The 27,950-nt window shown below is 40.3% G+C and overlaps 2 protein-coding genes across 3 annotated transcripts in view; one reads left to right on the top strand and one right to left on the bottom strand.

Annotated features, from left to right (window-relative positions):
• LRRC2 (leucine rich repeat containing 2) overlaps positions 1–24,791 on the top strand; it is a 183,101-nt gene extending 158,310 nt beyond the window's left edge. For both annotated transcript variants that reach the window (XM_069961713.1, XM_069961714.1), the window contains exons 6-9: positions 13,391–13,536; positions 20,005–20,157; positions 21,714–21,850; positions 23,983–24,791. In XM_069961713.1, coding sequence (XP_069817814.1) covers positions 13,391–13,536; positions 20,005–20,157; positions 21,714–21,850; positions 23,983–24,032 — 486 coding nt within the window. In that variant the 3' untranslated portion in view covers positions 24,033–24,791. The remainder of the gene's footprint in view (positions 1–13,390; positions 13,537–20,004; positions 20,158–21,713; positions 21,851–23,982) is intronic.
• LOC138785607 (myosin-6-like) overlaps positions 1–27,950 on the bottom strand; it is a 452,023-nt gene that overhangs the window by 387,222 nt on the left and 36,851 nt on the right. The window lies entirely within an intron of this gene.

The following is a 27,950-nucleotide window of genomic DNA, read 5'->3' as shown; positions in this document are numbered from 1 at the left end:
TAGATAACAAGTATGGAATTAATTGTTAGTCTCACCATTGGCAGAAACATATGAAAGGTTATGTTTGAGTGAAATAACCCTTTAAGCTACTAATTAATAGAGGTGAAATGTCTTTACTAGGAATTGTAACAAAAAAAAACCAAATGCTTGCACCAATCACAGATCTTTAGATTCCAGGGGTATGGTAGGGGATAGAGTTGTATATACATAATTCTCTGACTGCTCCAAAGACATAAAAACTAGTTGCTCAAAATATCATTAGTCTAGCAAAGTGATGACAGCACAGATACTGTGCCTGTTACAAACTATAGTGAAAGTGATCTCCACACTAACTGGATGTTTAACCAGTTTTAGTATAATAGTATAACACAAATCATTGTTAGTTTAATAGCTGACCTTTCTAGCTCCATTAAACAATATCCACAGGATATCATCATGCATTAAATGGCCATGCACTCTTGGGACAGGGACATTATAATACTACCACTTAATAAAGCTTGGGTATGGCCTCATTTGGAGTATGCTGTTCACTTTTAATTAATAGAAATATATCCCGGGAACATGTTACAAAGACGCAACTCAACTGATAAGGTCATGGAGCATCTTATAGTTATGAGAAAAGATTAAAATAATTAAATTTGTTCAGTCTTGAGAAGAGATGTTTAGAGGGAGATATGATCAACTGACTTAAAGTGATACTGTCGACCCTTTCTGTACGAAGACTTCTCTACAGAGCTGTAAAGCCTAATTTCTGCAGTTTTCATACCTTACTCTATTATAAATTTCTTGGTGCTTGGTCCAGGGAAAAATGCTTTTTATTACTGGTAATTTGTGCCATCTGGGCGGGGCTTCAGGTCCGTAGTGCCACTTAGCCCTGCCCACATCTGTGCCATAGGCCATGCCCCTCAGCAGTCTTTGGAAAGAACTGGCCTAGAGGTCTAGGAAAGATGTTCTAGGAAAACCCCTCTTAAAAGTAAAGGGGGCACTACCCCAGCCTGGAGAAAAAAAGGTTCAACCTCTACAGGAGGCAAGCTTTCATTACTATGAGAACTGTAAATGTATGGAACAACCAAATAAGAAGCGGATGTTAGCCATTTGTTTGGCAGGATGCACATATGATTTCTAGGATGTACATGTACAACAAAATATGACTATTTGCTCCAATATTACTGTAAATTTATATTTACACTTTTGATTTTTGAAGTAGTTTCATTTTTCTTCTAACTATACATTTTTTAAATTCTACATGCTATCTATTAATTTGTCTTTTTTCTAAACCCGTTTGAACACTAACCCCCATTGTACATATTACATATTTATGTGTTTGCACAGATTTTATTATATCATGTTCCTATGAGAAGGTTACATCCTGCATTGATATTTGCTATTTATAAATATTTAAAAAGTATATAACATTATTTAAAGTGCATAGAACATCACCTACTGTGTTTACAGCAGCTGTGGGTTGGCATTATTTCACATACCGTGTACTAATAAGGTGTGCATAATGGATGTGCATATAGTTATAGCTGGGGTGTACTTTTTGTTTTTTTTGATATATTGACATTCAGACTTTTGGTTTTGTTTGATGCTGTGCAGCCAAGCTTTTCATGCTGAAACCATAAGCAACAAATCTTATCAGCAAATCCCTTTCAATGGCACAAAATAGAGCTGAGCAGAAATGAAAATACACCCATTAATCAAACACCTAGTTCAAGTCAGGGGCGTAGTGTCCTTTGCTTTCAACGGAAACTAACTGTCAAAGAGAAAAGGAAATCAGTGGTGCTTTTTAATGGCAAAGTTATAGTTCTAAAATTATTAAGATAAGAAGCAATATGAGAGCCTAGCAACTAAAGATGACAATAATGATTAAATATAACAGTGGGAGCCGCGGTGGAAGGCGTAAATGCACTGTAAAACACAGTATTCTAAATGGAACTTAAATAAAGGCCATGCACTTCCCTGTACAAAGTCAGATAAAGGGAAGCCAGAAACAAATGTATGAATTCCAAAAGATAAAAATAGGTTGACAGACAACAGTATAACCAGAGGCTGCAATGATACCTTACAATGGGTAATATTCACAGCCCACCAACAATGAGAGTATATACGTAGGACAATAATAAGAAGGGCATAATGGGCTTTAAAACACATTAGGTCTACTTATCTAAAGCATGGGTTATAATTCTCTAGCACTTTTCCACTTTAGCTGCTCATTTAACAGTCTAATAGCATATTTTTGATACAATGTATGATAATACTGTTCCGACAGAAAAAAAAATTGTACCCATTGTGAATGTTCTTGTTGCAAAATATTGAAACATTTCAGTAAAATAAAAAGTTAACTATATCAGAGGTATATTCCTTATTCTATTGAAACTGGCTTTAATAATAATCAAATTACATAGCTGACATCCAAGCATTGATGGGCAGTGAAAAAACTTCAAACATGTCTACTGCAATAAAATTGCAAGAACAAAATTAACAATCTATGTAAAGTGCTGCGGAATCAGTTGGCGCTATACAAATAAAATAAAATTAAAAAAAATATATGTTAAATTGCATCCAACACCAGTCCCTACATCCACCCAAACTACAGTTTCAAATGTACACGTTTCTGCACTCTGCGCTGTACTTATAATGCTATTTTCACAATAAAATTTGATTGGAAAAAAATAAATTATAGCACTAACCAGGTAACATGCAGGGGCCACAACTGAAAACTGTACAGATAGACTTAAAGTGTTACTGTCGTTATAACTTTCAAAATCTAAATCAACAGTAGATGTGATATAAAGCAGGTTTGCAATATACAATCATTATTATCATGGAAAACACGGCACTTCCTGTTTTCTGTTTTTCCCTTAGGAAACAGGAAGTCCCGTGTATCCCAGGTCATCTGAGGGCGCACAGAGAGAAGGCAGTCATGTGATTGATGGACACATTGAGCTGTGACTCTGTACTGACCAGAATTCCTGTGTTTAGTCTGTTTTTTTACAACCAGCACAAGTGGACCTGGATTGCTGGTAAGTTCAGCTTTGTTTTAATCCATGATAACAACAAAAATAATGAATGTATATTGCAAACTTTCTTTATATCACATCTACTGTTGATTTAGATTTCAAAAGTTATAATGACAGTGAAACTTTCAAGTTCATTAGGGCAAGAAAGGCAAAATATTTTGGCCTCAATATACCCTCCATGGTTAAACTTATACTCTTCTTGATGGAACTTCATGGACATGTGTCTTTTTTTCTACTGTATGGGCCAGTTCACACTGAGTAAAACTGGCGGAATTCTGCAGTGGAGAGTTCATGCTACCAGCCTCCATGTCATACTGGCAGTCTATGGGAGTGCTCACGCCTCCTCTCTCTATGCAGAAGGAATGACATGTTAATTCTTCCGAGCGGAGGAAGGATGCGCACAAGGCCTCCCATAGACTGCCAGTATAACACAGAGGCAGGCAGAATTCCGCCAGTTTTACTCCTTGTGAACTGGCCCGACTATCTATGTGAAGGTACAATACTTAGTTACAAAAAGAAAGTAGGGGACATCCATAAAACAGAATCAAATAATTGAGAGAAAAAAAGTAAAGTCCTATACTGAGGGCCCTATTACATGGAGCGATAATGTCAGGACAAGGGAGGCAGGGACAAGACATGACAATGAGCGCTAATGCTGAACCCACAAACTGTCCCTACCTACTTGCCTCAACCGACCCTAGGCGGCCGTGGACAACCACGAAGACGTTCCCTGTGCTAGATACGTGCACACAGAACAAGACAGACAAACACAATATGGGATAGTCAAACAGGCAAGGTCAGAACCAAACGGGCAGCGTAGTACAGAATCAAGTAACAATCGGATAGTCAAAAGTCAAGCCAGAGGTCAGGTAAAGAAGTCGAGCAAAGAAAGGGACTTAGGAAGGGGATCACAGGAATAGACAGGGGGAGCTGGGACCAGGGTATCAAACCTAATAGCCAGTGCTAAGAGACTGCCTCAGCTTTCTTTTATGCTGACCAAGAGCCTAGTCTGGATCCCCATTGGACCGGCGCTCTGATCTTCCAGGTTGCAAACAGGCAAAGACAACAGGCAAAGTCTCACACAAACTACTCCGCTGCATAATTAAGTCCAGCAGAACTCAGCTTAACTCCTGAATTGCCGGAGGCTGAGAAGCAATCGGGTGTGGCACACAAAAGCAAACACCAGGCCCAGTTCACAGGCTGAATCAGCAGATTATTGCTCTGTCTAATAAAGACAACAAACAGCCAATGACATTGGTCATCAGCTAATCATGTCTTTCAGTCCGGACCTAAAATCAATGGTCGACGACCATGCATCGCTATGTGTAATAGTGATGCGTAGCTGATGGCTGATGAATCTGTAAAGAAAATAGAGCCACTGCTGTCAGTGATTGGCTGAAGTTGTACCGGCCGCAGCGGGGAGCACAGAGAAGCCAGGAAGGCTTATTAATAAGTCATATGTGCTCCTGAATTGTTGGTCAATCTCTACTGCGTCTATCATGGACTGCGTTAACCGCTCACCTGTGCTTGGGATTTCTGAGGATTAAGTGGCACGATAGGTCTAGATTGAGCCGTTCTGTCTTACTGCAGGAAGTTGTGTATTCTTTCTAGTCTGAAACTATGGAAATTTTCTACTGCCCTAGACAGTTCTTGAAACAGACATAGGTGGCAGTAGAGAGCACTGTGTATTACTGGAAAGAATACATAACTTCTTGCAGTGTATACAGCAAGTACTGGAAAGCTTGATTTTTTTTTTCTTTTAGTGGTAATTTACATATTGGTTTAACTTCAACACTAGCTGATTTGAAAGAAATATATTTTATCTGGAGTACCCCTTAAATTAAAAAAAAAAGTATACAGTATGTCAGTTGATGTGAACTTTAATTTAAAGTCCATAATTAACACAGATGTAAAGTTATGTGTACAGGGCTTCTTTTAAGCCGCTTTTGTTTTTTCTTGGAATATTGTTGACATATTTTGGGCAATTTATGACCCAATAAAACAGCTAGTTTTCATATAACAATTTTCTGTATAAATACTACCAAAAATGGTTAAAAATATGCAAGAAAAAAAAACGAAAAAATGTTCTGAATGCCAGAGAAACTCCTAACATTTGAGAATAATTTTGCTTTTAAAAATGTTTTTTGAGGCTCATCACCTGTACCCTGTATGAAAATACTGTGTGTGCATATAGCCTAGCACTAAACTATACTCTTTAAAGCGACTCTGTGCCCACAATCTGACCCCCCCCCCCCCAAAACCACTTGTACCTTCGGATAGCTGCTAATCCAAGATCTGTCCTGTGGTCCGTTCGGCAGGTGATGCAGTTATTGTCCTAAAAAATACTTTTAAACTTGAAGCCCGTGCCAAACAGGAGTATCTGTGCCCTAACTTTGCCCTAACTTTGCACAACCTTTCTGTCCCTCCTCCCCACCCTCTTCATCATTAGCAATGCTCCAGGCAGATTAACTCCTATTCCCCACCTGTGGCAGCCCGGCACATGGGTTGGATCGTTTAGGACCTGTGCAATGTTCAGCATGGAGAAAATGTTTCAGTGGCATTCCTAATGATGAAGAGAGTGGGGAGGAGGAATGGAGGGGTGGTGTAAAGTTAGGGCAGAGATACCCCGTTTGGCATGGGCTTGAAGTTTAAAAGTAGTTTTTTAGGACAATAACTGCATCACCTGCCGAACGGACCACAGGACAGATCTTGGATTAAAAGCAGCTATCTGAAGGTACAAGTGGTTTGGGGTGGGGGGGGGGGGGGGTCAGATTTTGGGTACAGAGTCGCTTTAATGATCTTTGTAGTGAACTTTAAGTTACATATACAGTATGGTGATGCTTAACCCCTTAGTGCTGCAGCTAGTTTGGGCCTTAATGACCAGGCTCATTTATTAAAATCTGACCTGTCTCACTTTATGCCCTTATAGCTCAGTGATGCTTTAACATATGCTAGCGATTCTGAGACTGTTTTTTCGTAACATATGGCACTTTATGTTAGTGGCAAAATATCATAAAAAATTTGAAAAATTAGCATTTTATGAAATTTGAAATTCTCTGCTTCTAAAAAAGGAAGTCATAGCACATTAGTGACTAAGTCACATTACCAATATGTCTTCTTTATTCTGGCATAATTTGGTAAAGATAATTTACTTTTTTAGGGTGTTACAAGGCTTAGAAATCTATCAGCAAATTATCACATTTTCGTGAAAGTTTCCAAAACTTTTAGGGACCAGTTCTTTTTTTAAATGGATTTAGGAGGCTTGTATACTGGAAACCCCCAGGAAATCACCATTAGACCGTAAAAAAAATAGAAAATTTAAATTCTCCAATAATATATACGTTTAGATTAAAGTTTCTCATTTTCAAAAGGAACATGAGAAAAAAAGCACCCCAAATTTTGTAATGCAGGTTCTCCTGAGTACAATGGAGCTCATATGTGGGCGTAAACCACTGTATGGGCACACAGCAGGCTCAGAAGGGAAGGAGCACCAATCAGCATTTTCAATGCAGATTTTGCTGAAGAAGTTTCTGAGTGCCAGGTGTGTTTACAGAGCCCTTGTGGTGCCAGTGGAGTGAAACCCCCAAATAAATCACCCAATTTTTGAAAGTACACCCCTCAAATAATTCATCTTGGGGTATGATGAGCATTTTGAGGAACAGGAGAAAAAAAGTACCTCAAAATTTGTGACACAGGTTCTTCTGAATACATTGGTACCCCAAAAGTGGGCATAAACCACTGTATAGGCACAGAGCGGGGCTCAGAAGAAAGGGAGCGCCAATTAGCATTTTCAGTGCAGATTTCGCTGAAGAAGTTTCTGAGCGCCAGGTGCGTTTGCAGTGCCCCTGTAGTGTCAGCAGAATAGAACCCCCCCATAAGTCACCCCATTTTAGAAAGTAAACCCCTCAAAGAATTCATCTTGGGGTGTGGTGAGCATTTTGACCCCACAGGTATTAGAGGAAACTATTCAAAATTAGATAGTAAAAATTACAAACTCGAACTTTTACAATATGTTCGTTTCGTTTGAAATTTCTCAATTTCACGAGGAACAGGAGAGAAAACGCACCCAAAATCTGTAATGCAGGTTTTTCTGGGTAAAACGGTACCCCATATGTGGGCATAAACCACTGTATGGGCACACAGCAGGGCTCAGAAGGGAAGGAGTGCCAATTTGCTGGAGCAAAACTGCAGCTAGTAACAGTTAATAGAATAGCGCAGTTACTAAAATACTAATAAAAAATGAGATTACAGGTAATCTGAGATGATTACAGGCAACTTGCTGTGGTTATGGGAAACCTGCGGTGCTTACAGACAATCTGGGGTGGTTAAGGGCAAGATGGGGTGGTAACAGACAATCTGTGGTGGTTACAGATAAACTGAAGTGCTTATAGGTAATCTGGGATTGGTACATGTAATTTGGGGTGGTTACGGAAATCTGGCGTGGTTACGGGCAATCTGGAGAGGGTCACTGGCAATTTGGGGTGGTTACGGGCAACGTGCGGCTGTTAGAGGCAACGTGCAATGGTTAGAGGCAACGTGCAATGGTTAGAGGCAACGTGCGGTGGTTAGAGGCAACGTGCGGTGGTTAGAGGTAATGTGCGGTGGTTACGGGCAATCTGGAGGGGGTCACTGGCAATTTGGGGGGGTTAGAGGCAACGTGTGGTGGTTAGAGGCAACGTGTGGCGGTTAGAGGCAACGTGCGGCGGTTAGAGGCAACGTGCGGCGGTTAGAGGCAACGTGCGGCGGTTAGAGGCAACGTGCGTGGTTAGGTGCCATCTGGGGGTTACGTACAATCTGGGGTTATTATGGACAATCTGGAGGGGGTCACTGGCAATTTGGGGTGGTTACACTCAACGTGCAGTGGTTACGTGCAATCTGGCATGATTACGGGCAACCTGCAGTGGTTACGGGCAATCTGGGGTAATTACGGAAAATCTGGAGGGGGTCACTGGAAATTTGGGGTGGTTACAGTCAACGTGCGGTGGTTAAACGTGTTACGGGTAATCTGGGAGTAAACCACAATTATTGCTATAATAAAAAGTGGGGGGTTTATTTTTTTGTATGTTTTTCACTTTTTGTACTTTTTACTATATTACTATGATTACTGTAATATTTCTATCACAGTAATCATAGTTCAGTAACAGGGACCAAATTGGTCACTGTCACTTTAAATTTTCAGAGTTTACTGCATCTGAAGCGCATGCGCACTTCAGAAGCAGTCTGGACGCCAAGAAGGAAGGACCTCCCTGGATCAGGTGAGTATAAGGGGTAGAGGGGTGACTGGGGGACGGGGGGTGACTGGGGGGTGGGCACACTATCACTTTTTATCCCCTGTCACCAATGATTTATGGTGACAGGGAATAAAAAGGGCATCCCTGCACTGGGAACAGGCGATCAGCAGTATATAGTATATGGAGAGAATGGGGGCTTTGATTATTTATTTCATTTCCATCACTGTGAACAGACATAGTCTGTTCACAGTGATGGGCAGGCAATCTTGGATGTGATGGCCGCCCGGGGACGGGAGGGTTGGTTATTTGGCTACTAGGGGGTAAATCCGGGGGGGTTGGGGGACACTTTTTTTCCTCTCCCCACGCCGTGGATTCACGGTGAGGGGAGATAAAACACTGCAGCGGCGCCAGTAATGCCCGGTATCAGCGGCCGCTATAACAATAATAGCGGCAATCGCCAATACGAGGGTGGCTGGGACAGACCCCACACACTGCCCCGACCCCTCAGCTACCTCCGGTAGCTGGGGAGACGGGGTGGGGGCCTTACCGGCGCCGCAGCCTTAGTCTCTGCCATCGCCATAAAAAGCTGATGGCAGCAGAATAAGGCCCCTTAGTGACCGCTGTAAAAAGCCGTATAGGCGGTCACTAAGAGGTTAATGACTAGCAAACAACTTACAAAGATAGATCTGTGTCTACAGTACAGTGGAAAGAGGCTGGCACTCACCCTTGAAAAGAAGATGCCACTATCAGCTGCCAAGTGTAGCCATCCTGTACAGTGTTTGTAAACATTGTTACCATACATGTCCGAGAGGGTGCGCGTGTCAGTCTCAGACGCAGCTGTTAGTAAATGACATACTGCGTGCATGCACATGAGAACTCTGGGGTTAGCTGTACCTACTCTCAATACCTACTCTCAGGCGCAGAAGCTTAATTACAGTACATACAAAATAGTGTTGAGCAAGAATGCTCTATCAAGCATAGTGCTCGATGGAGCATCGGGTTGCTTGGCACTGCTTGATACTTGACCAAGCACCCTGTAGTGCATGGGTTAAAGTGGAAGTCTCCTCCCTGCATGCTTGGCGGCTTTAATTAGCCAATAAACATACAGGCAATCTGCCAGCCACATCAGGTGACCTCACATCAGGTAACATCAGTTGCTGTCATTTAGCAAGCAGTAAGAGGTGCTGAAGGAGACACCATGTTAGTGTAGGGAATAGGTTAAGTAGGTAGGCATGCTAGTAGCCTATAAAAACCCAGTGGTCAGGGAGTGGGACAGGGAAGTATACATGACATATATAAGTATAATAACATGTCCCCCACAACTCTGGCTGCATAGCTAAATATGAATTTTTCCCAGGCAACCCCTTTAATGCTTCAGGTTCTTTTCTACTGAAATTAGTGTTGCTTCTACCTTCCATCTCAAGTTTACTAAATAAAGGTAACTCACACGTGTCTTTAGAAAACATTAATAAACATGTCACACATCTATGAATAACAAGTTGATCTCATGTCACATTTTTTGAAAGGCAAAAGTTTTTAAGATGTCTTCAAGAAGCCTCAAACATGTCTTTAATGTTTAATGGATTAGAAAAAAAAGTGTACCTGTAAACGTTTTAAGGAGACTAATACAATTTTACCACTTTGACAGAAAGAAGGCATAAAAGCATTGCTTCTAGGAAAGAGAATGACCCTTATATGGTGCCATAAGATTGCACTATTCTGCAGTACACAGAGGGCTTAAAGCTGCACTGAGAGTAAAAAGCCTTAAAGTGGGTCCATTAACTCTATATTGCAAACACTGGTCTAATACTTGTTAGGACTGAATATGCCATTGACATTTAAAAACAACCTTGTACCATGACATTAAATGACGACACACTTGTGCCCTTATTGAGTTATACAAGCGGATACAGGTACTTTCACCTAAATTATACCAGAATACAAGGCACAAATATTATCACCATACCATTATACTGGTACTGACCAAATCCAGTACAGTAAAACCTCGGATTCCGAACACCTCGGAGTTCGAACAATTCGGTTTTCGAACTAAATTTCCCCCTGAAGTTTTGCTCGGTATCCGAACATTGCTCGGTATCCGAACAAAACCAGGGGGATAACTGTCAGCTGAACTGATGTTCAGCTGACAGTTAGAGGTGTTCGGAACACTGAGAGGCGGGAGCGGGCGGCTATTTAAACTTGCCGCCGTGCTCCTGCTCCAATCAGCTGCGGGGGACACCCTGTAAAGAAGTGGGGAATCCCATCATAATGATGGGATTCCCCACTTCTTTACACGGTGTCCCCGGCAGCTGAGAGGAGCAGGAGCACGGCGGCAAGTTTAAATAGCCGCCCGCTCCTGCCTCTCACTGCGGGGACAGGCTGTAAAGAAGCCGTCTCCCAGCGCTGTGCTCCTGTCTCTCCCCACCAGCCCCCCCGCCCCCCCCGCCGGCCCGGAGCGCTGTACACCCCTATAGACTGCGGCGCGCCTGCAGCCCCGCTCACCAGCTTCTTGCTCCCGCTGTTCCCCGCCGCCTCTGCAGACTCTCTCTTACCCTGCAGAGGCGGCGGGGAGCAGCGAAGCAAGAAGCTGGTGAGCGGGGCTGCGGGCGCGCCGCAGTCTATAGGGGTGTACAGCGCTCCGGGCCGGCGGAGGGGCTGGTGTGGAGAGACAGGAGGACAGCGCTGGGAGACGGCTTCTTTACAGCCTGTCCCCGCAGTGAGAGGCGGGAGCGGGCGGCTATTTAAACTTGCCGCCGTGCTCCTGCTCCTCTCAGCTGCCGGGGACACCGTGTAAAGAAGTGGGGAATCCCATCATTATGATGGGATTCCCCACTTCTTTACAGGGTGTCCCCCGCAGCTGATTAGAGCAGGAGCACGGCGGCAAGTTTAAATAGCCGCCCGCTCCCGCCTCTCACTGTTGCGGGGGATGTGGAGTGTTTTTGCACTCTGTGGGCCGGGTGCTCTGCACCTGACCCACGGAGTCTAAAAACCAATTAATCACATTTACATTGTTCCCTATGGGAACTTACAGCTCGGTTTTCGAACTGCTCGGTTATGGAACAGCCTTCCAGAACCAATTATGTTCGAAAACCGAGGTACCACTGTATACCAAAACCATTATCAATAATACCTGTACACAAGCTGTCCATAATCCAGCCTCATCATGACTGCCCCACAGTGACTGAATAAAACCACCATACTGTTGCAAAAATCAATATTTAAAGACAGTCATTACCAATAATACCATTATACAAGGCACAAATAATACTGCAACATCATGACTACAGAGCATAACAACAAAGTATCTAAATATTACCTCCACAGTGTTACTAAACAAAACACCCTATACAATGTATAGACTAATATTACCCCATATAATGAACATATAGTGGTAGATACACAAACTCTGCAGACTGTATAACTGATACTGATTACATACCATTAAATTCAGTGAGTTGGTGGTGTCTTCTTTAAAGCAAATGTACTATAGGGTACATCACTTTAAGATTTTTACATCAATAGACTAACACCGACGCAGGGATGTCAGTGCTGCCTTTTTTTTTTTTTTTTTTTTTAAACACAGCCCGATTCCTGCACATGGTATATTTCCAATATCCACCCACCCCCTGTTTGACAAAATCACTTTCTGATGCAGCTCCATTGATTCTAATGGAGCCATGTCACAGAGGGGAGGGCAGACAGGCCCGCTTTCAGTGCTTCAGGCTAGGCCGGTGCCAGGGAATAGACCGGCACCATGCGCGGGAACCGGGATGCTATTGAAAAAAAAAAGACCACGGCATCGGCATCCCTGCACCAGTCTATTGATATAAAAATTTTAAAGCAATGTACATAATGGCACGTTCCCTTTAAACTTTATCTTTTCTTATTTTTTTCCATCTGGCCCAGACCACCATGACTACTACTCCCATCCACCACATCCATAGAATCTGTCAAACAAACATCATAGGCTCTGCTCATTTTCAATGTCAGCTAAACCTTTAATTCACTTAAAGTGCCCCAAATGGTAATAATGTATTTGGCAGATAGGTTAACCTACAGTAGAGACGTGTGATGAGTAGGTAGTTAACTGCCCCCATTAGGTAGATGTTCCCCAGTAGGAATATATGTGGGCCACGATTTTTTCCACATTAGTTGTACCCCATAGGTAGTTATGCACTTCCATGTAGATATATGCCACCCCTCCCAGTAGGTAGCCACATGCCCCATACAGGTAGATAGGCAACCCCAAGTAGGTAGTTGGTGCCTTCCCAGTAGGTAGCTGCACCCTGTAGGTATCCATGTGCCCCTCCCATAGGTAGATATGTGCCCCCAGTAGGCAAATATCCCCCAGTAGGTAGGGAGCCACCAACCGTATGTAGTTGCTTTCCTATACAGTAGGTAGTAAGGTGCGTCCAGTATGGCCGCCCACAGTATGTAGCTGCTTCCCTAAACAGTAGTCAGGTGCCTCCGGTAGGTTAAAATTGACTGCCAGATCATCTGAGAAAGAGGTGCACAAAGAAATTCCCTGGAATCTGTAAACTGCATTCAATATGAAATTGTTTATATAGCTAGATGTATTCATAGTTTGATATTATAGTATAATGTTAGTTTTATAGTATAATACCAGTATTATAGTATAGTAGTATAAACCACAAGATATGAAGTTTAACTTTGATAATCCCTATAATTAGGGATGAGCTAACCGGCTGAGTTTCGGGTTCATATGAACCTGAACTATCGGCTTCTGATTCCCGCTGTCTGGCCGCTCCGTGGAGAGGGTGGATACAGCCTCAGGACCGCCTAGAAAACTGGGATACAGCCTATGGCTATGGCTGTATCCCAGTTTTCCAGGCGGTCCTCAAGGTTGTATCCACCCTCTCCACGGAGCGGGCAGACAGCGAGAATCAGAAGCCGATAGTTCAGGTTCATATGAACCCGAACCTCGGCCGGTTCGCTTATCCCTACCTATAATTTGTGTAACTATGGAATATTTGAAAAAATCCAACCCCTAAAATTTACAAACCTGAAAGAATACTAAAATAACAAAGAACTGCTTTGAATATATAAATTGTGCACTTCTTTAACTGAGTGGACTGTCTCTGCCATTGTCATTATTGCTTGTTGTTTCTTTTCCAGTTGAGTAGTTTGAAAAAGGTCACTTATGTTGATCTGTCAGCAAACAAATTCTCTTCTATCCCAATTTGTGTCTTGCGGATGTCAAGTTTGCAATGGTTGGACATCAGCAGTAACAACTTAAAGGATCTTCCACAGGATATAGACAGGTAAATGCTATTCGTGCTGTCTTGAGGTTAAGTTTCATATTTTAGATTGATTTGCACACACAATTTATTGACAGAGAAAAGATTAAATATTGTACTATATTGTACAAAAATAGAGGGATAATTTCAGGGACTATTTCTTCTTCTTACAAGTTAAAGCGACTCTGTACCCACAATCTGACCCCCCAAACCACATGTACCATCAGATAGCTGCTTTTAATCCAAGATCTGTCCTGGGGTCCGTTCGGCAGGTGATGAAGTTATTGTCCTAAAAAACAACTTTTAAACTGGCAGCCCTGTGTCAAACTGCCGTAGCCTAGATTGTGTATGCATTAGGCTGGCAGACCCTCTCTGTCCCTCCCCCCACCTTCTTCATCACTAGGAATGCTCCAGGCAGATTTTCTACTATTCATCACCTGTGTCAGCACAGCACATGGGCTGGATCGTTAAGGCACCTGTGCAGTGTTCAATCAGGAGAAAAAGTTCTAGGGGCATTCCTAATGATGAAAAGGGTGGGAAAGAGGGATAGAGGGGTGGTGCAAAGTTAAGGCACAGATATTCAGGATTGCCAGTTTAAGGCTGGGTTCACACTACGTATATTTCAGTCAGTATTGTGGTCCTCATATTGCAACCAAAACTAGGAGTGGATTAAAAACACAGAAAGGCTCTGTCCACACAATGTTGAAATTGAGTGGATGGCCGCCATATAACAGTAAATAACTGCCATTATTTCAATACAACAGCCGTTGTTTTAAAATAACAGCAAATATTTGCCATTAAATGGCGGCCATCCACTCAATTTCAACATTGTGTGAACAGAGCCTTTCTGTGTTTTCAATCCACTCCTGGTTTTGGTTGCAATATGAGGACCACAATACTGACTGAAATATACGTAGTGTGAACCCGGCCTAAAAGTTGTTTCTTAGGACAATAACTGCACCACCAAACGAACTAACCGCATGACAGATCTTGGATTAAAAGCAGCTATCTGAAGGTACAAGTGTTTTTTTTTTTTTTGGGGGGGGGGCAGATTGTTGGTACAGAGTCGCTTTAAGGCCGGGTTTAAGGCCACACTACACACTACGGCTGGGTCACAGAACAGCCAGTGTTACTGAAGATCATCCCAGCCGGTATTGCAATACCGTCCGGATGATCTTTATTTCAGGTGAATCCGAATGCGGGCGAACCCGTGTGCGCCCACATCCTAATTTACCGCTGCACACAATGGAGTGTCCGGCCGGAGTCACCTGCTCTATTGAGTGAACTGACATTTCTTGTGCGGCCGATATTCAATGAATAGCGGCCACAGAAAACTGACATGTCAGTTTTCCATGCGGCTGGATGGAATCCCAGTCGGAGCGTATAATATGTGTATACGCTCCGGCCGGGATTTCATTCATTCCAATACAACGTATGTTTTGTATAAGTCACAGCTGTTGTTGCAAATGCAAAACATACGTTGTGTGAACGTAACCTAACAAACAACCCATGGCAAAAATATACAATGGCTTTTTTACTTTGTAGAAAATGGGCAAATAACATATGTAACACAAATAAATGTTTAATAGCTGAACACTCACATTTGTAAGACATTCCTTAAACAATATCTTTTTCCAGGTCAAGTACAGAAAAACAGACAAAAGTCCTAACATCATCTCTTTGGCCAATCCAGATTGCTAATTTAGCACTAAATATCACTTTTATCCAATCTTCCACACTTAATGATTGCTTCTCTTTAGCTCATTGTGACCTTGGTTGCGTTCATTTGAAATGTCTTTTTGCAAACCCCAACTGATTCATTTGGTTTCCTACATCCCTATGTAGAGACATTGGGGGAAAGTTATCAAACTGGTGTACAGTAGAATTGTCTTAATTGCCCCTAGCAACCAATCCGATTCTACTTTTCATTTCTCAAAAATTCATTGAAAAATTAATGGTGGAATCTGATTGGTTGCTAGGGGCAACTAAGACAATTATACTTCACCCCAGTTTGATAAATCTCCCCCATTGACTCCTGTTTTTGCCCATATGTTTTATTATATATTGTTTTGAGTTTCCAATCCTATTACAATGACATCTACTTTAGTTTATCCATATGTCTTATCTTTTTATACCCACATTTTGTTTCAACCAACCAACATCTTTCGTCACACTCCCTTTCAGATTAAAATTTTTAAAGAATGTATAATCCATTCCATTGTTTTATCTGTCAACTTTCTTTTTTAGAACATGGTCTAGTCCAGTGCTTCTCAATTCCAGTCCTCAGGCCTCACCAACAGGTCATGTTTTGAGGATATCTCATACAAAGGACACCTGTGAGAATACCTGATGCACTGAGTATAATTATATCACCTGTGACATACTAAGGAAATACTCAAAACATGACCTGTTGGTGAGGCCTGAGGACTGGAATTGAGAAGCACTGGTCTAGTCTATAGCTTCAAAAGACCTGTAAGCACTTTCCCTTTTAACTGTAGGCAATTCTCCAATTTTTAGTTCACACAACGATTGTTTACAGTTGTATTTTTGGACAGCCATCATTAGGGCCGCAATTATCAAAATACGGCTGTATTTTCACATAAAAAAAATGACGGCCATCCAAATATATGGCTGAAAACAAACATGTAAACAGAGCCTTAAACTGATATTTGTTTTCGACATGCAAATTACTTTGTGGTTCTGTTATTTTTTTTCCCAACACAGACTGACTACATATTTTTTTCTTCTACTTGATCTGAAAAACATGTCTTTAAAGCATACCCATCATCAAGTGTCTTAAAAAAAATACTTGCAGACTTACTTGGGTAGTCTGTGGGATCCTCCTTTTATTTTTAAAAGATTTTTTTGCAGCAATTAGCCCCAATCCTCTGCTTATGTTATCTGCAGTTCTCCTAAACTCTGAGGGCATGTACAGGAAGTGATGTCAGCTTCCCCCACAGCCTGCCAAGTAAGGGCATTAGGAATGCACCAAGAGAGAAATAGTAACTGCACTACACATGGTACAGTTTTCCTTCATCCTTCAAGTTATCCCAAGATTAAAAAGATTCTCTTAACATTTAGACGTGACCCAAGTTGCTGACAATGTGATATAGCTGCTTGTTCATGAATATAAATATTACCTTTGTATTAGGTGTTCATATTATCAAAACGGAAAACTTGCATTTTGAAAACTCAAAGACATCTAAGAAGAGTCTGGCACATTTTATTACTTTTACTCTCCCTCCTTGATTAATATGCATGGCTTGATTTCCTGCGCCAATCCCTGTATGCAAATCTCACACCTGTACTGTTCAATCCCTGTATGCAAATCTCACACCTGTACTGTTCAAAGTGTAGGCTGCCAGACCACAGCACTGCTGAGTCTGGTGCACGCCCCTTTGACTCTTCATAGAAGTCTTTAAATCTCCGAAGTGCAGTGTTCCCTTTAATATAGTTAGGTATTGGTCTGGGTGCATTCAAGATGTTGATTATTCAATCTACAGTAAAACATAATTTCTATTATATCTAAAACATGATGAACGTTACAAGATTAGAATTGAATTTCTGATTGCATTTTGCTAATTTACATTTTGATGACATTCATTATTAACTAATACTTTACACTATAGCAATGGATTATGTTTCACTTTCATTGTTTTCATTGTGTGCTAGTAGATAGATTAAGCTCATGAAATAATTTAACTTTTATCGCTCAAAGTAAATCTCATTGCATTGTCATACTCGATTCAACTCAGTTTTACACATTGTCAATATTATTCGGGAAACTTGACATTATCGCACAGATATCTTAGCTATTTTACTGGGGCCACATGTTACACGCTGTGTAACAGTAACTTATATGTCCTATGTACAGTAGGGAGGAATGTTGGGATTTATGAAGTTGCTTGAAATTGTAAATTTTATAAAGTTGCCATTAGTTTATGCAAACTGTAACGCTACACATACAGATATTCTTAAAGCGGACCTCTCAGCAGCTTTTTGTGAGACACATTGGGCTTAAAATTACTAAAAATTGGAGCAGATATCAATTTTGTAGGTCTTTTTAGGAAACAATGGTGAAAAATCTGCTATGTTTTAAGGTTATCGGAGTGCCCTAAATAAATTCATACCCTAGGATACTAAGTTTTATCACCACTAGCATCATCTGTCATTGGTTGTTCAGAACTGCCCCATACACCTAAAAGCAGTGGGATCGCCCATCTAAAGTGTAAGGTGTATTGGGACCTTATTAGTCAAGCAGCACGACTTGCTTCTCCTTACCTTGCCCTTAAACAGTAGTGGCACAGCAGAACTCCCCCATCAGACTTTCTCTTTCCTCAATACAGCATTAGGCTGTGTTCACACTACGTATATTTCAGTCAGTATATGTATATTTCAGTCAGTATTGCAACCAAAACCAGGAGTGGATTAAAAACACAGAAAGGATCTGTTCACACAATGTTGAAATTGAGTGGATGGCCGCCATATAACAGTAAATAACAGCCATTATTTCAATATAACAGCCGTTGTTCTAAAATAACAGCAAATATTTGCCATTAAATGACGGCCATCCACTCAATTTCAACATTGTGTGAACAGATCCTTTCTGTGTTTTTAATCCACTCCTGGTTTTGGTTGCAATACTGACTGAAATATACTGACTGAAATATACGTAGTGTGAACGCAGCCTTAGAGTGATTGAAGGAAGGAGTATGTCTACAGGAGGTGGAGCCAGGCCAGCACAGAATGAATGCAGATGTAAGTGTACTGCACAGCATGTAGCTCTGTGCTGTAGCCAACAACCACTTTCTTATCCTGTTAGTGTCAGGAAGTGTAGGATATAGAGTAAACTGTATTTATTTATATATATATATATATATATATATATATATATATATATATATATATTTATATATTTAATAAAAACTAATTGTGACATTAATATTACAGAATGTCAAAATGCATTTTTAATTTCTTTGTTAATTATATATCTAAAGTAATTACTAGCACATATAATTATATATTTGTTACAATTACATTTCATTCTATTTTTTAGGTCATATATATTATCAGATAATGAAGTTTTTTGTGAAATTTGGTGGGGTTTTTTTGTTCTTTTTTAAATTTTTCCAATGTCACTACCTACTGTATTTAAAGCCTTACGGTCATGTGTAATAACTATTGTCATGACATCAGATCTCAGATCTGCCAGGACCTGCTGCGATCCTGAGATACAGCTGGTTGTCAATCAGGTGCGACTGTTTTGCTTAATTACACTTTTTGAAACAAAGGAATTGGCTCTTTGGATGGCCAGCGAGTAGAGCACCCCACAGTGCTCTCTCCCAAGCTGAATCTCAGGATTGTTGCAGGTCTCAGCAGCGAGTCCTGCAATGATCAATAACTTTTGAGATGCCTAATGACATAACCAAACGAAAAAGGTGTTCGACAGCACAAGTATATATCAAAAAGCAGGTAGTTGTAGGCTTGCATACATAACATCCAAAGAAAGTCAAACAGCATCCAAAATAGAATGATAAATCTTCAAAGTGTATTGTTCAACCATAATATGCATACTATAAAATCCAGCATAAATCTTACAACATGGGTAAATTACTAATGTGTGCATATGTCACATTCTGTGTGTCTCAAAAATGGGTAACCAAACAGGAAAAAAAGGGGGCGGGAGGTGTTGAGACAAGAGTAAAGAAATGAAGTGGACATGCACCACCCCAGTCAGTCTAAAAACGTGTCCCAGCCTTCCGATAAAGTCTCACGTGTCTACCATTAGGTTTAGAAAAAAGTTGATTCTTTTCACTTTTCAGCAATCTTCTATTTATCAACATGGGCAGGATTACAACAAAAAGTAACAAGTAATTGGCCTGTGGTTCTGTAATTGGTAGGGACAGTGCAGCCCTAGCTTTCCCTACCTAATAGGAGTGTTGGAACTAACGGGTGGCCAACAACTGGGTAATGGTCCCTACACTGACTAAGTAAAGGAGCTTATACTATACAGGGGTGAACAGCAGGGGAGCAGCTATTCATAGGGCCCCATGAGTCCAGTACAGGCCCCCACATACTCACCTAGCCCGGTGCAGTCCCCTAGCATTTGTTCGTTCTCCCAGCTGTGCACTGCCGCAAGGACCCCACAGCAGTTGCATGGTCTGTCTCCATGGTAGATAAGCCACTGGAAAACAGACAAAAAAAAATATGACACCCCAACCAGGCCTGCAGGTGGAAAAAATAAAAGCGCTTTGGCTCTTAGAAGATGAGGAGGATCGTTGCTTCAATTTGTCCTAGACATCCGTGCATTAATGACCTTCGGTCATGAGGGGGTTAAATAATGATAGGTATTTGTAATTAAGTTGCTTATCAGTAAAGGAGAGAAGTAAGGTCACTACCTAATATGTCATTACGTACAGATTTGTGCCATAAAAACTCACACACTGACTACGTCCTTGATTTTTAGAATGAAGTATGTATTTTACTTTACAGATTAGAAGAACTTGAGACCTTGCTGATACAAAAGAATACAATTACCTATTTGCCGTTTGAGCTCACAAATCTCTCTAATTTGAAATTACTGGTCGTCAGTGGTGACAACTTGGTTGAAATACCTTCTGCGCTTACAGAAAATCCCTCTTTGAAGTAAGTTGTTCAGATTAATAGACAATAGATAAAAAAAATATAATTTTTTACATTCTTACCTGAAATAGACAATTGAAGGTATCAAAGAAGCTGCAAAGCACAGTCAGCTCTTCAAATGCCCCCCTGGAGACACCCTGTGCACAGATTGCTGGAAGCTGCAGTAGCAGTAGAATCATTATGTGTAAACCATAGTGAATCCAGCACAACGGTTCTATAGTAAAACATTGTATTCTTCATTTTGTCACCTTTTTTCTAACACAGAGCATGAACATAGATGAACATAAATGTCAGCATTAGACATCTATGATCATATTCTATATGATATTTTAAAGAAAAATATAAAGAAAATATATTTTTTTTCAACTGAAGTTAGGTTTGGGATGACTCCCCAAATAATATTTTACTGGAACTTTTAGCAGAGAGAAAATCAACAGGAAACATTGCACTTGTGTTTTTAAGTGTAACTGCCCTTTGCTATAGAACAATATTTTATACAGTGTACTGGCAAATGTAGGCATAGGCCCATAAATGACTAAGGAACAAAATATATTTTTCATGTTACTGTGTGCAAACAAGAACGCAAATATTAATATTTCCCGTTTACATGTGACCATTGCACAAATCATGCATGCTATATGAGAAGATTATATGCGACATAGGTTATGTATTGCATAAATTAGTAGTTAGAGATGATAGAATGAAATATAGTATGGTAAAGCACTCAAACTTATAACTTGTGAATGCACACAATGAATATGTAAGCAAGGGTTTACTTTACTTATGCATACATTTATTAAAATCATAAATATGAAAACTGTAATAGTCTTGTGTAAGTTACTTAACACATTTTCTCATCTTTACTTTAAATTACATGGACTGCAAAAGACTAGAAAATGTACATATTGTAGTTCCCGAACTATGGTAAAACTATACATACACTATTAATACATTTTCATATAAATGTAGAATAGGGGTTTACCTAAATTAGTAAAATGGAAAAGGGTGTGCTTTCCGAACAACAAACAGCAAAATGTACAATATTTTTTTCATTTCCAAGTCTTAGATAAAAGTCTAGAGGTTTTTCAGGACTTAAGGCCTTATTTCACACACATTTGTCTGACAGAATATTGAAGCCAAATCCAGGAATAGATTTAGACAGAGGAGAAATCTCAATCTTTCCTATATGATCTGTTTCCTGTTTATAGTCTGTTCCTGGCTTTGGCTTCATGTCAGATAAATTTGTGTGTAATAGGGCCTTTAATGAACTAAATGTTCATTGATTATGCATATATAATCTCTTTTTAAAGCCTGAATCCCACAGGAATATTATGTACCATAATTATCAGATTATTATAAAAAATTGTCTGATCGTAAAACATCACATGTGCACGTTTAACCTGTGTCTGTAATGACGGCACACTATATCAAGAAAATACACCTAGTAGCCACATTTTAAAAAATAGATTATACAACAAAAGTTACTTTATTAGATGTTGATGTTGTTTAGATAAAGATACAAGTCAGAAAATCCAAATGATCATATTCTTTTTTTCCAGATATGTCAAGCTACTTGATAATCCCATTGAAGGAAATGAAAGGATAGATATTGAAAATGAAGAGGAAAATAATCAAGACCAGGAACAGTTTGAGAAAGAATTTATAAAAGCCTACATTACAGATCTTGTTGAAAGGGGTAAAGTACACCATATGAGCACACATTTAATAGTTCCTTTATATCTATTTTTAACATGAATTAGTAAAAAAAATTGCAGTGACATTCATAAGAAAAAGCCTACTAAAATATTCAAAGCGTCAGGTTCTGGCCAATGAACCTGCTGATATCACCCAGCCACTCTTTACCTTAGGACTGCACTGTTGTTATTCTTATTTGTCAGTTCTGGTATTGTGCCACTTTTTGATCATTTTGGATATGCTAATCCATGCATTAGGATCATTCTGAGCATTGCCCATCTGCCCAGAGCAGCTGCTCGACTCGCCTAGCCTACCCCCCCCCCACTATGCATAGTTAGGCCGCTTGTTACAGGCTGCTTCAGTAACAGGTGGCGTAACTATGCATATGTGAATATGTGTAGTAGGGGGGTTTGGGGGGGGGGGGTCAGGGTTGTCGGGCGGGTGTTTCGTGCAGATGGTCAATGCCCAGAATGCTCCTAACCCATGGATTAGCGTATCCAAAATAGCAATACCGGAGCCAACAGAAATAGGAATAACAGCAGTGAGGTAAACAGTCCTAAGATTAAGAGTGGCTGGGTGATATCAGCAGGTTCATTGGCCTGAACTTGACGATAGTGCCGCTTTAAAAGACAAAAAAGATGAAGATTGGCACTACATTTGCCTTATGCCAGACCCTTGGCAGAATACCAGTCACCAAATAATACAGAGGTACAAAAATTACAAAACTGAGTTCTCTAAGTGTAATCCATCAGGTTGTGGAACTTTGTTTACATTCAGTGTATTGATTATATCTTGGATCGTCTCTCTATTGAGCCAGTTTATTACATGACATGTTAGCTCCTCCCTTTTAGTTTGTGTATACAGAGCTAAATAACCTATTCAATAGCTTTACTTTCTCTTAATCCCAGTCATCAACTCCCCAAAACTTTGGCGAGCTGCCTTTCATTGTGAATTTTTGCTGCAGTTATTACCTTTTTAAATATTTTATTAGTTTGTAATTTTTAAAGGCTGCAGCTGTTCCCCCACCCCCTGTAAATAGTAAGATTTGTCAATGTGTCCAACAAGAAAAGAACAATTGGCTGGGAATATTTTGGAAAATTCCAAAAGGTGAAATTTTCCTATTGGATTTGGATTCTGAAATACAGGTACTATTGTGAACACAGAAGTTTTAAGAACACAAATTTATTGACCACACAACCTTTATGGACCATTCACACACTAACTGTACATATTGTCAATATAGGTGAACCAGTGAGTATTTTAAAGTATGTTTTTTTTTCTTTTTTAAATGCTTACAACTCAATCATGCTCTTGTATATTCAAATGGCTTACTCCCTTTCAGTGGTGCTTTGGGAGAGTGCAAATGAAAACTTAGAAAATAATCTGGCATAAATAGTGTAGCTACTCCAAATTAGAAAAAAAAAATCAGAAAAGGTCATCTATTTATTTAGAAAAACTTAAAGCGTAACTGTCATTTCAGGGCCATTTTTTTGAAAACATTAAATATCAACAGTTCAAGCGATTTTAACAAACTCTGTAATAGGTTTTATAAACCAAAAGAGTTTCCTTCTGGACTGAAAAAGCAATCTCCCAGCCTACCCCCTCACATCAGAAGAAGCAGGATTTCTGTCTCCATTTATGTGGCTATGGAGAGGGGAGGGGCTGTTAGGAGTGACTGAGCACGGAGCAGTCTTGCAAAGCACAACACCCTGCAATCTTCTCTCAGTAAGTTCATAGATAAGCACTGACCTTTCTGACCCCAGAATCCTGCGTTTTAGGTGCCCAGAGAGTCTACAAACAGCTGACCTTCATGTCACCTCTTCCTGCTCCCTCATCTCCCTCAGCCCCTCCCCCCTCCATAAGGATAGAATGGAGAGAGCAGAGTCCGTCTTCACTGGCTTCTCAGTAATGAAGACGTGTTTGCCTGATAATGCACAGATAAGAAGTCGGGGGGGGGGGGGGGAGGCTGGGAAATTGCTTCTTGAGTACAGAAGGAGGCTTTTTTGGCTGATAAAACCTATTACAGAGTTTCTTAAAATGGCTTATACTACTGATTTCTGCAATAAAAAGTAACACATTTTAACACTTGTGGTCTTGGTCACAACATGATCAATGTTTTTTTTTTCCCCCCAGATTCTGCACCCTGTTATACTACAAAAGTGTCACTTAATGTACAGATTTAAGAGATATGAAATTGAAGTTCAATCAACAACGCTTCCCTGGCATTTTCCTTCCTAAAATTGTCCCTTTGAGGTTGTCTTTGAAGATTATTTTCTTTTGTAATTAGACTATTGTTACTATTTCTAACATATTGGGGCACATGTATAATTGAGTTTGCACTACTATGTTGGCTAATAATGAGCTTTTGTGCAAGGCATAAAAATTTGCTCAAGATTTATAAAAGCATTTGCAGTACTTCTAAGCAGTTTAATTGTGTGTGGATGGGCCGCGGTTTCATATTTTAATATTTCATATTTTCATATTTCAAACTGTTTTAGCCAAATACTTTAGCACAAAAATTGCGAAATTTGCGCCTAATGACATATTTTGTGCAAGTTGTGGGTGTTTTTGAGCAGCATGTAAAACAAAAAATGCAGGCCCAAAAAATTGCACAGGTGATACATCTGCCCCATTATATTTAAGTGTATGACATGTACATGTCAATGTAAGTAGACTTGTAGTACAGAACATCAAATGTGTAATTAAGATTTTCTAAAAAAAAAATAATAATAATAATAATAATAATAATGTGTGTGTGTGTCTGTGCGTGTGTGTCTGTGTGTGTGTATTCACACACAGTAAAATAATACCAAAATACGGCTGTAATCCTTAGTGAAAATAAAACATTGTGTGAACCGGCGGAAAAAAATATTTAAGGTTGGAGATATTGTTGAAGTAATGTAATAAAATAAATAATAATGAAAATAATCTGCAACTGAATATAAACACAGTATATAATATAAAGTGAATACTTTCCATGTTTCATTTCAATACTTGTCTAAATGTTATTCAGTTCTTATGATTATAGGCACACTGGGGAGTAATTTAGTAGATTCTATACCAAAGGAACTGGTAAGCACTAGTGAATTTATTTCATACTGGGTCTAAATGGTATGGAGTAAAGGAATGATTTTGTTTTAATTTCTAATAGATTTACTTGTAAGCAAACCAACTGCAGACATATTCTCTTCTGGGGAGTAGTTATGTAAATCTTTAATTTGTTCATTAAAATATTCCCTCGTTCGACGGGCTCACAGGGTTGAAAACACCCCATCAATTGTGCTGCTAAGGGGACGACAGGGAATATAGTAAACCCCCCTTCCCGTGTACTTTATATAATAAAGGGGGGGGGGGAATAAAAAGACACTTAACCCATAGCTGCACCAGGACGTTATTTAACGTCCTCGTGCCGCTATGGGAGTTCAGAGGGGGGTCGCGCGGCGACCACCCTCTGAACTGCCGCGATCCCGGGTGCCGCGAGTAGCCCGGGCTCGCGGCTATTAGCGGGCACGGTCCGATCGCCGTGCCCGCTAATTAAGTACTTAGAAGCAGCTGTCAAAGTTGACAGCTGCTTCTAAATACTTGCGGTTATACATCCCTGGTGGTCTAGTGGGGGGATCGCCCCCCTGCGGCGCGATTGCGGGGGGGCGATCCCTGCATCCATACCGGGCCGGGGTCTGCTCCGTAATGGCGCTGATCCCGGCTCGGCATTCTATTGCTTTTGGCTGCAGCAGCCAAAAGTAATAGAACACCGATCTCATGGATTCATGCAGTATAACTATACTGCATGGATCTCTATGAGAGATCAGAGTGCATATACTAGAAGCCCCCCAGGGGGGCTTCTAGTATATGTCTAAAGTAAAAGAAAAAAGTATTTTTAATAACACAAAACCCCCTCCCCTAATAAAAGTCTGAATCACCCCCCTTTCCCCATTTTATAAATAAAAATAAATAAATTAATTAATAAACAAACATGTTTGCTATCGCCGCGTGCGTAATCGCCCGAACTATTAATTAATCACATTCCTGATCTCACACGGTAAACGGCGTCAGCACAAAAAAATCCCAAAGTGCAAAATTGCGCATTTTTGGTCGCATCAAATCCAGAATAATTGTAATAAAAAGCGATCAAAAAGTCATATATGCGCAATCAAGGTACCGATAGAAAGATCACATCATGGCGCAAAAAATGACACCTCGCACAGCCCCATAGACCAAAGGATAAAAGCGCTATAAGCCCGGGAATGGAGCGATTTTAAGGAACGTATATTGGTTAACAACGGTTTGAATTTTATACAGGCCATCAGATACAATATAAGTTATACATGTTACATATCGTTTTAATCGTAACGACTTGAGGAACATGCATAACAAGTCAGTTTTACCCCAGGGCGAATGGCGTAAAAACACATTTCCCCCAAATAAAAGAAATGCGTTTTTTTTTTCAATTTCACCACACATATAATTTTTTTCTGGTTTCCCGGCACATTTTAGGCAAAAATTACATCTGCCTTAGCAAAGTACAATTAGTTGCGCAAAAAATAAGGGCTCATTTGGGTCTCTAGGTGGAAAAATGCAGGCGCTATGGCCTTATATACACGAGGAGGGAAAAACGAAAACGCAAAAATGAAAACTGGCTGTGTCCCCTAAGGGTTAATTATAACTATGAAAAGGCTTTTAATCCATTTACATCCTTAACAGAGTTGAGCACTCTGGTTAAGACTTTTTACCACCTGTCTTTAAAGTTAAGTGACCTGTCTAAAGAGAACTTTATTCAATAAGGTCATTTTGATCAAAATTTAAATCAAATACATGAAGTGCATCATAAGCAGAAATTGAAATGACTGACTCAACATTCTCTATAAGTCAAGCATAACAAACATGATGGCACTACAGCTGTCCATCACGTCTAGTGCTATGTTTATAGGCAGAATGCCCTACAAATAGTGTATCTTATTTTGGGACAAGATTACAGCTATAGATTTTAAAAGATTGTCACTTAAAAAAAATTAATAGAATATGCAAGTATTTTAAAATGAGTTTACAGCATATGCAAAGGATCCCCTTAGATGCCCCAGATAATAGAGCATATTACATTTATTTAAAGAATTTATCTGAAGAATTGCAGAACATGCTTTAATCTTTTTGCAAAATTATTTTATTCATTAGGCAGCTTCCAGAGAATTTAATTCTGCCTACTTGATTTTGGATGCACCCATTCTTATGGACTGAATCACCACTTAGGGCCTGTTCACACTGAGTAAAACATGCAGAATCTTGTGGCGGAATCCTGCCTGCCTCAGTGTTACACAGTGTCTCTATAGGATGGCTTGTGCGCTTCCACTTCCACCACTCTCCACTCAAAGAATCGACATGTTAATTCTTTGAGCTGAGGCGCTCGAGCCATCCCATAGAGACACTAAGGCAGGCGGGATCCACAGCGATGAATTCCCTCTCTTTTGCTCAGTGTGAACATACCCTTAAGCTGCATTAAAATTATGGGGGAGCATGGGGACAAGCCTTCATAATTAAGAAAAACTGATGCATCAGCAATCAAATAGGCAGAATAAAATCACAGTAGCTCTTAGTTAAAGGGATAGTCCGGTGGCAGAAAATTATACAGCAAAGAATTCCTTTAGCAAGTTATTTTGCTTTCTAATATACATTTATTGCAGGTTGTGAATGATTGTGCTACCTTTCATACCCCTAATAACCCCCCTCCCCACGTCGGAAGTGTTGTAGTTCAATATCTTTTTTTTATTGGCATCTCCTGTATTTTCTGCTCCAGACCCATTTTGTGACACTACATCCCCAAATTTCCATCATCCCAAGGTGCTCTGCTAGTTCTAATCTTCGTAATTAGGCCAATCCCCTTGAGTGACATGCTCTAATCACATGTGCGCTGATTCTGTGAGCACACTGGAAGTCACATGTTCTATACTGGCCAATGAGAGTGTTCTCTGCCCAGATGCTGTGTTAGGGTGCCTTCACATGTACTGGATCCTGACTGGAAACTGACATCCTGCTGCAAGTATGTATGTAAACCCCTGCCGGCCAGAGCATACAATACCTGCTCCGTGCTCCAGCTTACTTCGGGGGCT

Source organism: Dendropsophus ebraccatus, chromosome 3 (assembly GCF_027789765.1).
Source record: "Dendropsophus ebraccatus isolate aDenEbr1 chromosome 3, aDenEbr1.pat, whole genome shotgun sequence".
Lineage (NCBI taxonomy): Eukaryota > Metazoa > Chordata > Amphibia > Anura > Hylidae > Dendropsophus > Dendropsophus ebraccatus.
The sequence above is the reverse complement of the archived record's forward strand: the minus strand, read 5'-3'. Positions and strand labels throughout refer to the sequence as shown.